This window comes from Acanthochromis polyacanthus, chromosome 16 (genome assembly GCF_021347895.1).
Source record: "Acanthochromis polyacanthus isolate Apoly-LR-REF ecotype Palm Island chromosome 16, KAUST_Apoly_ChrSc, whole genome shotgun sequence".
In the NCBI taxonomy this organism is placed as follows: Eukaryota; Metazoa; Chordata; class Actinopteri; family Pomacentridae; genus Acanthochromis; species Acanthochromis polyacanthus.
In genome coordinates, this window is record NC_067128.1 from 35,487,810 (window position 1) to 35,502,119 (window position 14,310).

Sequence of the window (14,310 nt, forward strand, 5' to 3'; positions counted from 1 at the left end):
GAGATGGAACCCTTTGGGAAGCTTGTCTTTAGGCCTTCAGTGGACAAGTCGGAGCCCCTCGGGCAGCTGGCAGTGGAGGGAGATGGGATCCCTCAGAAGGTTGGACTGGAGGCCAGTGGTGGAGGAAGCAGAAAAGACGGTTTTCCTTAGGGGCTGGAGAGGAGGCCCCTCAGGATACTGGACTGTAGGCCGGCAATGGATAAGACGGAACCCCTTAGGGAAGCTGGTGGCGGAGGAGAGGGAACCCCTCATGAGGCTGGCAATGGCAGCAATGATGGAGTCCTTTGAGATGCTGGACAGGAGGCTGGGAAGGAAGCTGGAGAAACTAGAATCCCTATGGGGAATGATCAGGAGGTCCCTTAGAAAAGCAGTGAAGGCAGAGTCCCTTGGGAGGCTGTCAGGTAGTAAACAAAGACTGAGTCCCTCTGGGGACTGGGGAGGAGGCACCTCTGGAGGCTGGGCAACAAGCTGACAAAGGCAGGTGAGACAGGGCCAGATATAGATGGGGCACAGCTGGGAGTGAAGACTCTGGAGCAGGGAAAGCATCTACATTTGACGACTCTGGAGCTGGGGAAACGTCTATGAACTCTGGAACAGTCTCTTTGTCTAGGAAAATGTCAGCTGACTCCATCAGGGTTCTTGACTTGATGCTGGTGGAGGTGGAAATAGGTGAGACGGCTCAGAAGTACGACTTCCGTGATGCTGGAGAGCAGTGAGGTCCTGGTGTTGTTGGGAACCCCACTTCCTTCTGGAAAGTCTTCCAGAAGGTTACTCCTTGGAATCTCAGAAAGTGGGATCTTCAGGTAACTCATTGGGTTTAGTTACGGCAGGAGCATAGACTGGAATTTTGCAATTTTAGGGCTTGCTGACTGTTAACATGCTAGATGACACTGAAGCTGGGGAAAATGGGGAAGTTGTAGTGCAGTGCTGTGCAGTGCTGTCCAGTCCAAGAGCTTTATCCAGCAGAAAGGATGGCAGGGAGCTCGGTGACATGGAGATGAGGGGTGACCGGAAGCTATCTCTACATCAGGATCCTCTCGTCCATTGGACAGTAGACAGAGGTGGTAACTGCAGATGGAGCCATAGTACCACTAATCAGGGCTGCAGTGGCTGTCCTCCAAAAATGATTCCACGGAGAGTGAACTGCAATGGCAGCTGCATCAGACTTGGCACAGGGGTTATCAATGGAAATCAGAGATGGTGTGAAGGACATTTCAGAACATCAACCTCAACTTGCTTTGTTAAAGAACATGAAAAGAAGACCGATGAATGTTGGAGAACATTCTTTGGTCAGATGAAGATAAATTAATTGGGCTCAGATGGAGTCCAGATGTTTGGTGTGAACCTGACCAGGACTACCACAGTGAATGCATCGTCCTGACAGTGAAGCACAGAGGTGGGAGTGTGATGATATGAGGCTGCATGAGTTCAATAAGTGTTGATGACATTCATAGATGCAGCATGAATGTCTGACTATAAACCGAAACAGTGTCTGACCAGATGAGTCTCAGTCTGCAGAAGCTTGAAAAGGAGGAACATTCCAGCAAGAGAACAATCGAGAGAACTCTGAAACTTCATCAATTTAAACATGATATTAAAGAAATGCATTTAGGGCTGACACTGTCCCATAATGAAGCATACCAGTTTCATTTTTGGTCAAATCAAAGTGAAATGAATGTTATTTGATTGAATATTCTTTGAAATACATACCAAGAGACTGATTCATTTTAATCTTCATTCTATTAACTGCAGTTCCAGCAGTGTAAAACAAACTGGGCAGCATATTAAAATCAAACATAAAACATCTTTTTCTGAGTTTTTTGCATCTACAACTGAATGCATGTGTGTTTCCATAGCAACGTGATTCATTCAGTGTTTCTGCTGTAGCTGCAAGGCCTCATTCAGTGGAGGTAGTAACAACAGTTTCACTGATGAAGCTTAAATGGGAGAAAAAGTGATTTATGGATCTTCAGGTCATAAAATCTGTAAAGTAAGTTGGTTGTTCTGGGGCCTCATTTATAAAGCTTGCGTACGCACAAAACAGGGCTAGAAAGTGGCGTACGCCACTTTCTACGCAAAGGTTGTGATTTATAAAAACAAACTTGCCGTGAGAATGTGCGCACCGGTGAGCCAACCTTGATTCTTGATGCTTGCTTACGCACAAAACAGGGCGTAAATCACAAACTTTGCGTACAAAGTGGCGTATGCTGTGTTCGTTGTGATTTCTAAAACAAACTTGGCGTGAGAATGTGCGCATCGGTGCGCCAACTTTGATGCTTGCTTAAGCACATTTTGGAGACAGAGGGAACGGCAGTGCTGGAGGGTGAAGTGGCGAATTGAAACCAGATTGATCTCAAACCTTTATTGTTATCACATATTAGACTTGTAGAGCCGGATAATCATAAACCCTCATTGTTGTAGATGTTCATATCGTGCGTCATTCGGCCGACGACTGTATTTGCAGAACTATGTTCATATATTAACAGGAGCGGATTGAACGTTATTTCATTCGGTCATTTGACCGAAGGGCCGGTATCTGGGGCCGGTGCGGTGATCTTTATTAAATAATTTTGTTGACTGCTCACTCGGCGCCTGTATGGCTCATCGGGGAAAGCAGAAGACCCATTTGTAGGGGTGGTCTCCGACGCAGTGGCCCAGCTTCGATTCCTGCCTGCGGCACTTTTATGCATGTCTTCCTACTCTTCTCCCCACTTCCTGTCACTCTTCACTGCAACTATCACAGTAAAAAGGCAAAAAAAGTAAAGAATTTTGTTTATTTATCCATATGCGGCCGAATGGGATGAGCGTCCAACCATTAATCGCAGGCACACATGCTTCACACCACAACCCCCGAGTGAAAATGAATTTGTCTATTTAAACTGAAAAAATGTACATTCAATCAGTTTACAAATTATTTGTACATTGGACATGATCATAACAAATTTAGTGGCAAGGTGGCCTGGGTCACACATGATTCATTCATCCTGATGCACAGCAGTGAAAAGACTGCAGGGGGCGCTGCGTGAAATGCCGTGGATCAGCAGCTTATTTATATACAGATACATTCATGAGTTACTTTGCATTGACCATTCATGGTAAAATGTGGGTGTGTTGTGGGCGGAATGTGAGGTGGATCCACCTGTGCAATCTTCCAGCTGGTGTGTGATTTATCAAGAAATTGCATGCAGCTGTGCTTATACGCACAGTTTTATAAATCAGGGGCAAAGGGCATACGCCGATTTCGTATTTTTGGTGTACGCAAACTTTAGTATGGATCCTACGCAATGTTTTATAAATGAGGATCCTGATCATTTTAGTCTTTTCCTGGTTCATTTTCAACTTGTATTTTCACAGCTCTAGCTGAGGACAAGTTGTGATCAGCACTCAGATGAACTGATAAGAACTGTTGCTCAACCAAACTATTTATAGCTCAGCTTTAAAAGAAAACATCACATCCTGATGTTTCATTAGAAAGAAAGTATTTTTCTATATAACTTCCCTTAGTTCCTCTTTGAAGTTCCCTGAAACGCTTCACCTTTATCAAGGTCCAAAGAGTCTGAAAATAATTTTCTTACTTACATTTGAAGAAGAGGCTGCTCAGTGGCGTAGTGGTTAGCACTTTCGCCTTGCAGCAAGAAGATCCCTGGTTCGACTCCCGGGGTGGGCCTGGGATCTTTCTGCATGGAGTTTGCATGTTCTCCCTGAGCATGCGTGGGTTTTCTCCGGGTACTCCGGCTTCCTCCCACAGTCCAAAAATATGCTGAGGTTAATTGAGTACTCTAAATTGTCCGTAGGTGTGAATGCGAGTGTGAGTGTTTGTCTGTGTATGTAGCCCTGTGACAGACTGGCGACCTGTCCAGGGTGTCCCCTGCCTTCGCCCGAGTCAGCTGGGATAGGCTCCAGCACCCCCCGCGACCCTGAGGATAAAGCGGTGTATAGAGGATGGATGGATTTGAAGAAGAACAACATTTGGATCAGACTATCAAGCAATATTTTAGTTTTAGCGTTAAAACCTGTCAAATCTGCTCAATCAGTTGTCCTCTAAAATGACTTTATTTTCATTTTTTGACCGAGTACTTCAGATGACAACGTTTGTTTTACATTCTGTATGTATTTTTGTGAACTGAAGCTATATATTGTTAAAAAATATCACAAGTAATCTTATGCGTTATTTGTTTTTGGCATTTTTAGCTCAAAAATGGAACTCTTCATGACTTTAATGGCTTTACTTTTTTCACATTTCAGCTCACCCATAATCAGAGCTCATAGATCTTGTCCAGTATTGCAGATTCTGAATCAATGACATGACAAATAACGGTTGAAGGCTTTCAGGCTTTTATCTTCAATAGATTCTGAGACATTGCTGTTCAAACATACACTGAAATTATGCAACAGTCTTTGGAAATTTCACCTCAAAGTGCATGATACAGTACATGAAGCTTAAATTTCCCACATCTATAAAAATATTTACACATTATAGAAGGAGAAAATCAGACAGAACAGAGAGATTTGAGTAGAAACTGTTGGTTTGATCTTGGTGATATTATTCTTGTAGCTCGTCATCTGTGGTGACAGCAGTTTCATTATTTGTTGTGGTCGTTTGACGCATTTTGTAAGAAGCAAATGCATACAGAAGTGGATTCAGGCAGCTGTTCACAAATGTTACAGCTACAACAATTCCCCAGGTTTTGTGGAAAAAGTCCCACAAACTCCCTATCTTTAGAGAAATCGCAACGACATACAGCACATTCACTATGTGATATGGCACCCACAGGACAAAAGAGGTCACAATGATGCTGGTAACCAGTCTGTTTGTCTGGGGGTTGTTGAAAAATGCCGCCTGGTTCACCTTTTTGCGGACTTGGATGTAAGCAAATGCCACGACAAAAAGTGAAATGAATCCGGCCACTGATTCAGTCAACAGTGCAGCCATCCTGGAAGAGTCAGGGGAGTAGACACGCACACATTCTGACCAGGTCTGATATCTGTACAGCTCTTGAAACACGATAGCAGGGATGGACAGCAGCACTGCAACCAGCCAAAGCAGAACCAGCAGCCTCTTCCTTGCAAACTCTAGGAATTTCTTCTGGCGTACAACCAGCAGGTAGCGCTGGATGGCCAGCATCGTCACAGTCGCCTGGCTGCTGTAAACGCTGCAGTATACGAGGTAAATGGCCACCTTGCTGGCTTCCAGGCCGAAGGTCCAGCTGTAGAGCAACATGTAAATCCACACTGGGAGGGTCAGCAGGCAGAGTATGTCTGAAAAAGCCAAATTCAGCATCAAACTCTGGCTCAGGCTGGACAGATGCTGAAAGCTGGGTCTGAGGAGAACCACAGCGATGTTTCCAGGAACTCCCACCAGGAAGAAGATGGACATCAGCACTGCAGGGACCACATCAGGTTGGTATTCAGGAGAAGAGGAGGCCGTGTTAGATTCCAACACAGTGAAGTTGAGCTGCTCCATGCTGCAGGGTCGCTGATAATGTTGTTTACTGAGGAAGTGATGTTGATACAAGTATGTGCTCAGTGAGGGCGAAGAGGAGGAACAGATGATAAACTGTGATACTGACGTGTTTCATCATTGCTGCATGACATTGTCATGTATTTCCATTTCCAGACACAACATGAAACGTCTTTGAACAGAAGAGAAAAACAAGACCTGGCTGTTAACTACACTTCCAGATGAAAGTTTACTGAAAGCCAGTGTTAGAATTTACTTTTATTATTTCTGTTAAACTTACTGCTGACTTAATACTGATTTACACATTGCTTAATGCTCATAGAAAGACTTGCGTTAACCTGTGTAAGACGGGAGGATCTCGAACATTATCTCACACTATGTGAACTGGGATAAAACAAAGATGAAAAGAACCAGGTCAGCTGAGAGCAAACTGCAGCAGCTTACACTCACTACACACCAACACTCATTCCTGACACACATACATACATGCACATTCACTGCACGTTGTCACACCCAGTTAGTACTGAAGGACACTCCATGTCTTGAAGACTTCTTGTTAGAACAGAAAGCGTAGGCCGCCGACAACAGACCACCAGAGTGCTCTATCCTGGACTGCTCTCTCCAGCTGTATCCAGATCTTTCCCATCTTCTTGATGTCAGTATCGAGGTCTCGTCACCAGGTGTTTCTTGGCCTTCCTCTCTTCCACTTCCCTTGGGGGTTCCACTTTAGTGCTTGCCATGGTGGTGTTACTGGCTGGCTTCCTCAGTGAGTGCCCAATCCATCCCCATTTTCTGCGCCGGATCTCATCCTCGGCTGACAGCCGGTTGCTACGCTGCCACAGGTCTGCGTTGTTGATGGTGTTGGGCCAGCGTATCTGGAGGATCCTTCTCAGGCAGCTGTTGAACGTTTGCACTTTCCTAATGGTGGTCTTCGTTGTCTTCCATGTCTCTGCTGTAGACAGTCGGACTGACTTGATGTTAGTTGAACAGCTGGATCTTTGTGCGTGTTGACACCACTTTGAAGCTTCAGATGTTCCTCAGCTGCAAGTATGCTGCCCTTGCCTTGCCGATTCTTGCTCTGACGTCTGAGTCTGTACCGCCCTGTTTGTCAATGACGCTGCCCAGGTATGTGAAGGCCTCTACCTCTTCCAGCTCACTCCCATGCAGTGTGACTGGGTCCTCGTTTGCTGTGTTGATCTTGAGGATCTTGGTCTTGCCCTCGTGAATCTTGAGGCCAACTTGTGCTGAGGTGGCTACCAGCTCTGTTGTCTTGTCCTGCATCTGCTGGTGGCTGTGGCAGAGCAGGGCCAGGTCGTCTGCAAAGTCCAGGGGCCTCATTTATAAAACATTGCGTAGGATCCATACTAAAGTTTGCGTACGCCGAAAATACGAAATCGGCGTATGCCCTTTGCCCCTGATTTATAAAACTGTGCGTAAGCACAGCTGCATGCAATTTCTTGATAAATCACACACCAGCTGGAAGATTGCACAGGTGGATCCACCTAACATTCCGCCCACAACACATCCACATTTTACCATGAATGGTCAATGCAAAGTAACTCATGAATGTATCTGTATATAAATAAGCTGCTGATCCACGGCATTTCACGCAGCGCCGGCCGGCAGTCTTTTCACTGCTGTGCATCAGGATGAATGATGCATCTACAACTGAATGCATGAGTGTTTCGTTTCCATAGCAACGTGATTCATTCAGTGTTTCTGCTGTAGCTGCAAGGCCTCATTCAGTGAAGGTAGTAACTACAGGTTTACTGATGGAGCTTAAATGAGAGAAAAAGTGATTTGTGGCGCTTCAGGTTATAAAATCTGTAAAGTAAGTTGGTTGTTCTGATCATTTTAGTCTTTTCCTGGTTCATTTTCAACAAACTTGTATTTTCACAGCTCTAGCTGAGGACAAGTTGTGATCAGCACTCAGATGAACTGATAGGAACTGTTGCTCAACCAAACTATTTATAGCTCAGCTTTAAAAGAAAACATCACATCCTGATGTCTCATTAGAAATAAAGTCTTTTTCTAAATAACTTCCCTCAATTTCTCTTAAGTTCCCTGAAATGCGTCACCTTTATCTAAGTCCAAAGAGTTTGAAAATCCATCCATCCATCCATTTTCCTCCGCTTATCCGGAGTTTGAAAATAGTCTTCTTAATTATATTTGAAGGAGCATTTTGAAACTACAGAGCAACATTTGGATCAAACTATCGAGCAATGTTTTAGTTTTAGAGTTAAAACCTGTCAAATCTGCTCAATCAGTTGTCAAGGTCAACAATAGTTCATTTTCATTTCTGTCACCAAGTATTTCATATGACAATGTTTTATTTTACATTGTCTTGTAGTTCAGTGAGTTGAAGCTATATATGGTTAAAAAATATCACTAGTTCTGCATTATCATTATTTATTTATTTTGGTATTTTGAGCTCAAAGATGGAACTTTCAATGACTTTCATGGCTTCACTTTTTCCACATTTCAGCTCACCCATAATCAGAGATCATTGATCTTCTTGTCCAATATTGCAGATTCTGAATCAATGACATGATGACAAATAACAGTGGAAGGCTTTCAGGCTTTTATCTTTAATAGTTTCTGAGATATTGCTGTTCAAACATTCACTGAAATTATGCAACAATCTGTGGAAATTTCCCCTCTGAGTATTTGATACATCAAGCTTAAATTTCACAAACATCTTTGGAAACATTTATACATCATTGAAGAAGAAAACCAGGCAAAGCAGAGATAGTTGAGCAGAAACTGTTGGTTTGGTCTTGGTGATATTTTTCTTGTAGCTCTTCATCTTCAGCAGCTGCATTATTTGTTGTGGTTGTTTGGCGCATTTTGTAAGAAGCAAATGCATGCAGGAGTGGATTCAGGCAGCTGTTCACAAATGTTACAGCTCCAGTAATGTTCCACACGTCTGTGCAAAACTTCAACATGTTCTTGCTGTTTAGAGAAATGGCAATGACACCCAGCACATTCACAATGTGATATGGCACCCACAGGACAGCAAAGGTCACAATGATGCTGGTAACCAGTCTGTTTGTCTGGGGGTTGTTGAAAAATACTGCCTGGTTCACCTTTCTGCGGACTTGGATGTAAGCAAACGCCACGACAAAAAGAAAACTTTGAGCAGCACCTGTCTCATTTTGGGGCAAAACATCTGCCGCTGGCCGGCGGGTAGAGAGGGACAGAAGAGGGGGTGGGGGAAGTGAAGGGATGGAGGACAAGGAACGTACAACACACACTGGCATACATGCATGATATAAGTAACATAGATGATACATGCAAAGTACAAGCAAACATTGAAGCTGATTCATAAGTTTACTGTTGTGGTATAAGGCTCTGGCATTAAATATACGACATACCGGGCTTTGCAAAAGTTCTGTTACACTTGTTGAGACATTCACGAAAATGAACACAAAGATTTTTTAGTGCAATTAAATAAAACTTTTGGGTGCCCACATTTCTGATTAATATTATCATTAACACATATATTGAAATATTTGGAAAATAAAAAATTCTGTTATTGCACCAAAAAATCTTTGTGTTCATTTTGCTTGCATTTTGCAAGTGTAACAGAACTTTTGCAAAGCCCGGTATATAGCTGGTAGTAAAATGCAAACAATGTGTAGATGAGCGTATCAAGTATAGTGAGGGCGATGCAGAGTAGATTTGTGGAAATGACGGTCGTTCCAGGGTTTCGCGGGCGTTTTTCGTGATTGTTGCGGCCGAAAATGCCTGAATTTGCGGCAGCTTTTGTAAATAATTGCGCTAAAAGTTCCGATGTTTTAAGCTTATTTGTTGTGATGAAATTGATGGGAGACAGTGACAATTGCTAAAAAGCTGCATTTTTTTTTCAGCTTGTAGAACATGTTTCTACGCTGTAATTGACAATATTTATTCTGAAATTAATTATTTTGTGTTTCAACCCATTTCCACAAAAGCTGGCACACCATGGTGGGACATTAGCAGCAGCCAGATACTGGTTTAACATGAAGTGGTTGGTAGATTTGCGGCACAAAATGCTAATTTACTATTGAATGAATCATATTTGGACATATCTGTCAGTGGCTTAAAAAGTTAATTTCACATCCTGGCACACACGTGTTCACACACGCTCACGACTTGTCACGTCAACTAACAAGAACAGCACTGAGAGAGCGCAGTCCTCCACCAAGACAGGTGTGTGTTCTGCATGTTTACATACCGAATCACATGACCTAAATATGTAGCTGGCAACTGGAATTGATGGGACTCAGAAACACCCAACAATTTAATCAGTTGTTCCTTGTATCATTTCCGATACGTCCACATTGGTAGATTTGTTGTAGGATCACAATGATGTGATCGTCAGCAGGCTGCTGAGGTAGCGTTCACTTGTTGCCATGGTTACCGTGCGGCTATCAGACGCCGTGCCGCTGCCTCAATGGGAAATCCTTAACAAATCTGTGGATCCAAACTTTAAGCCACATCACTGCTGAAGTCTAATCATTTGATCCTTGTGTCATTTCTGACCGACCCTGAAAATTTCATTCAAATCCCTGAGTCTGTTTTTGAGTGATGTGGGTAACAGAGGAAGGATTCACACACGCTGATTGTCACATAACTCCACCGTGTTCTTAGGTGGAACAATTAATCTAATTTACCTTCATTCTTTCAGTGCTCTAACGGATCTGGATGCAACAGTTTCCATCATGGTGATTTATGTGGTCTGTTGTCTGATCATTTCAGCCGTTCTAATATGTTTCGTGTTTTTTTTTTTTTTTAAAGTGTGTATCAATCGATTTTTTTTTTCTTTTTTTGTATTCCACCACAATATTGCACAGGTGTAAAACAGTTTAGCTCCACTTTGGTGAAGAACATCAGTGAATCAAGTGTTTATCACGGTCTTCAGCAGTAATTTTTGTTGGTAAATGAGAGACATCAGTATCACACGTCTGCATCTTCCAACCATAAACAAGGAAGTGAATTCGGTGACGTACGTGCATTACGTTTGCGCTGGGGACTGCTGTGATTGGTGGAACTCAAGGGAAGCGGGTCAAAATTGCGTGAAAGTTGCGATGATTGGACAAAATTGCAAGGCTGCGCAAAGTTCGCGGAGATTGGTTGATTTCGCGTGAATTCGCGTGATCACAACATCGTGAATTCCTGGAGGGACTGAAATGGGCAGCTGAAAGCAGTGGGCTGGAGGAAGGCCAGCAGCTGCATCCCACAGTGAACATGATGGAGACTACCTCTCTCTTAAACAAGGTAAGCCACATCGATCCAATCTTTATTTGTCTGAACAAAAGAACTCAAAACTAGTGAAGTAACGATGGAGACTTGGCCAGTTGGAGGGACAGCAACCGGAGACCAGTCTGATGCTATGAGAAGGTGATTAGTGACTTTGACTAGAGCTGTTTCTGTGCTATGATGCTCTCTGAAGCCTGACTGAAACTCTTCAAACAAGCTATTCCTATGTTTATGTTCACATAATTGATTTGCAACCGTTCTTTCAAGAATTTTAGAGAGAAATGGGAGGTTGGATATCGGTCTATAGTTAGCTAAAACATCTGTATCTAGAGTGGGCTTTTTAAGTGGAAGTTTCATTTCAGCAACCTTAAAAGCCTGTGGTACATAGCCTGTTACTAGAAAGACTGACTGACTTTAATCTTGAAGAATTAATTAAAGGTAAAGGCGTCCTTGAACAGTCTAGTTGGGATAGGGTCTAAAAAAATGTTGATGGCCTAGATGAGGAAAGTGTTGAAATTGTTTCAGAGAGCTGTGTAGGAGTGAAGAAGTCTAAATATCCACCAAGTTTTACAGGCAATTCTCGAGCAACTGTACTTGATGATACATCTGTGACAGTTGTAGGAAGGGTGAGATTAATTTTTTTCTCTGATCTTTACAATTTTTTCTGTAAAAAAGCTGATGAAGTCATTACTCCTCAGAACTGAAGGAATCCAAGGTTGAGCAGAGCTCTGACTCTACTAAGTGCTTTACAGTAAAAGCATATAGTTAAAGTAATGTGAATCAGAACTGAAGATACAAACAGCATATTATTTTTTATAATATTTTATTATATCTGTATTATGCTACATACAACAACCACTTGGCTTAGCATACTGAATAATGGTCAATTTAATTTGGATTTTTGGACAAGAATTTACAAAAAAGACTCCATGTCAGATTGAGAACAGTTTTGTTTTCTACTAGTAATATGTTAATTCAAATGTAAAACAAGTAATAGCATTAAAATTTACTGCCTTTAAAATAATTCACCCGATTCAACACAGGTGCAGCCAGTTAGTGCTGGAAGTCTCGTGAGGGAGACCACCAAGACACCAATGACTCCTCTGAAGAACTTACAAGAAAGATTATTAGACCCAGACTACATTTCTTCTGCTTCTGCGGGCAACTCCAGTAGAACTACCCAAGGAAAAAGCCCCCACACTGAGAAGATGACCTATTTCATCTCCTGGTTCACGAAATTCATTGGAAATTCAGTGGAAGAACGATACAAGACTTAATGAGAATTTTTTGTACAGTCAGTAAATGCGTCCGCAGACGAAATGAAGTAAAACCTTTCAAAAATACCAAAGAATTTTAGAGGAAATTGTCTTTGCACCATCACTGCTTGTGTGGTTGAGAAGTACACCATTAGGAAACCATCTGAATGACTGATGCACAGAGTTGAGGTGTTATCTGAAGTGTTAGCTACTGTAGAGCAAGATTTCACTTACAAAGACTGACAAAATTATAAATTTGATGCACTGTTTAAGATCAAGCAATCCATCTGCATATAAAGTAGTCAAAACTTTCAGCTTGAACTTGATCATTTGCAGTAGACAAACTTTTCAATAATAAATCAGTTATGTAAATCACAGGACGCATTTTTTTTCTACGGTTCATCTTTCAAATAATATTACTGTTAAATAATTGCTTTAAACACACAGGAAATATAATACTACTAACTCTAATACTTATAATAATAATACTCATAATAACAACAACCTGTACAAAACACAGGTACTAAGTGCTTTACAATAAAAGTGTATAGTTTAAGAAATATGAATCAGGACTTAAGATAAGAGACATTATTATTTTTATTTTAGTTTATTATATCTCTGCAGTAAAATGCTACATGTCAAATCTGTTCAGTCATTTGTCAAAGGTAAAAAGAGGCATGTATTTTGAGCTGAAAGATGGAACTCTTTATGACTTTGATTTCACTTTTTTCACATTTCAGCTCACCCATAATCAGATTATTGATCTTCTTGTCCAATATTGCAGATTCTGAATCAATGATATGATGACAAATAACAGTGGAAGGCTTTCAGGCTTTTATCTTTAATAGTTTCAGAGATATTGCTGTTCAAACATTGACTAAAATTATGCAACAATCTGTGGAAATTTCACCTCACAGAGTATTTGATACATCAAGCTTAAATTTTACGAACATCCTTGAAAATATTTGCATGTTAGTGAAGGAGAAAATCTGGCAGAACAGAGGTAGTGAAGCAGAAATTTGATCTTGGTGATATTATTCTTGTAGCTCTTCATCTTCAGCAGCTGCATTATTTGTTGTGGGTGTTTGGCGCATTTTGTAAGAAGCAAAGGCATACAGGAGTGGATTCAGGCAGCTGTTCACAAATGTTGCAGCAACAACAGTGTTCCACGCATCTGTGAAAAATTTACACAAAGTCTTGTTGCCTACAGAAGTGGCAACGACACCCAGCACATTCATGATGTGATACGGGACCCACAGGGCAAAAGAGGTCACAATGATGCTGGTAACCAGTCTGTTTGTCTGGGGGTTGTTGAAAAATGCCGACTAGTTCACCTTTCTGTGGACGTGGATATATGCAAAATGCCATGACAAAAAGTAAAATTAATCCCGCCACGGAGTCAGTCAGCAGTGAAGCCACACTCTGGGCATCAGAGGAGTAGATACACAAACATTCTAACCAGGTCTCATGTGTGGTCATCTGTTGAACCACTAAAGCAGGGATGGACAGCAGCGCTGCAACCAGCCAGAGCAGAACCAGCAGCCTCTTTCCAAGCTGTAGGAACTTCTTCAGACGCACAACCAGCAGGTAGCGCTGGACGGCCAGCATCGTCACAGTCAGGCTGCTGCCATAAACGCAGCAATATTCAAGGTAAATTACAACCTTGCAGGCTTCCAGGCTGAAAGTCCAGCTGTAGAGCAAAGTGTAAATCCACAGCGGGAGGGTGAGCAGGCAGAACAGGTCTGAAAAAGCCAGATTCAGCATCAAACTCTGGCTCAGGCTGGACAGATGCTGAAAGTTTGGTCTGAGAAGAAGCACAGCGATGTTTCCAGGAAGTCCCAGCAGGAAGCAGATGGACATCAACACCACAGGGGCGACTTGAGGTTGGTATCCAGAAGAAGAGGAGGACATCATAGATGGCACTGCAGTTGAGTTGAGCTGCTCCATGCTGCAGGGTAGCTGATAATGTTGTGCACCGAGGAAGTGATGTTGATACAAATGTGTACTCAGTGAAGCAGAAGATGAGAAACAAATGATGGTGACACTGATGCTACTTGAATGTCACGCATATTCATCATTGTTGCATCATACTGTGTCATGTAATTCTTTCATACACAGCAAAAGTACAGTATCATCACAACAACATCATGGAAGTCAAAACTAAACATGCATTAAGTATGACCAATGACTGTACATGTAGTTGCTATGAGAAGCTGTTTAGCCCAACACACCGATATGAATGTTCTCATGCACATACATATAAACTCACAAATGTGCAAGACACGTCAAGAAATTACACACAAAAAAGACTCTTCCATATCGACGTCATAACAGTTTTCTACAAGTAATGTT

General features: G+C 42.2%; 3 protein-coding genes across 3 annotated transcripts in view; all 3 read right to left on the minus strand.

Moving 5' to 3' along the window:
• Positions 1-14,310, minus strand: part of LOC110969995 (clathrin coat assembly protein AP180-like) — a 190,244-nt gene that overhangs the window by 66,007 nt on the left and 109,927 nt on the right. The window lies entirely within an intron of this gene.
• Positions 4,319-5,464, minus strand: LOC110947310 (type-1 angiotensin II receptor B-like). Its single transcript, XM_022188732.2, has one exon. It carries the CDS (start codon positions 5,462-5,464, stop codon positions 4,544-4,546), a length of 921 nt encoding a protein of 306 aa, XP_022044424.2. The 3' UTR covers positions 4,319-4,543.
• Positions 8,179-13,869, minus strand: LOC127530384 (leukotriene B4 receptor 1-like). The gene is made up of 2 exons (XM_051937016.1): positions 13,338-13,869; positions 8,179-8,594 (listed from the first exon to the last, which is right to left on the minus strand). The coding sequence occupies exons 1-2, from the start codon at positions 13,867-13,869 to the stop codon at positions 8,179-8,181; spliced, it is 948 nt and encodes a 315-aa protein (XP_051792976.1).

Excerpts from the sequence above, each read along its gene's own strand:
- LOC110947310 (XM_022188732.2), bottom strand. The coding sequence starts at position 5,464 with ATGGAGCAGCTCAACTTCACTGTGTTGGAATCTAACACGGCCTCCTCT.
- LOC127530384 (XM_051937016.1), bottom strand. The coding sequence starts at position 13,869 with ATGTCCTCCTCTTCTTCTGGATACCAACCTCAAGTCGCCCCTGTGGTG. Across the intron at positions 8,595-13,337 it reads CTCCGTGGCGGGATTAATTT|GTTTTCTTTTTGTCGTGGCG; the intron begins TACTTTTTGTCA and ends GTGCTGCTCAAA.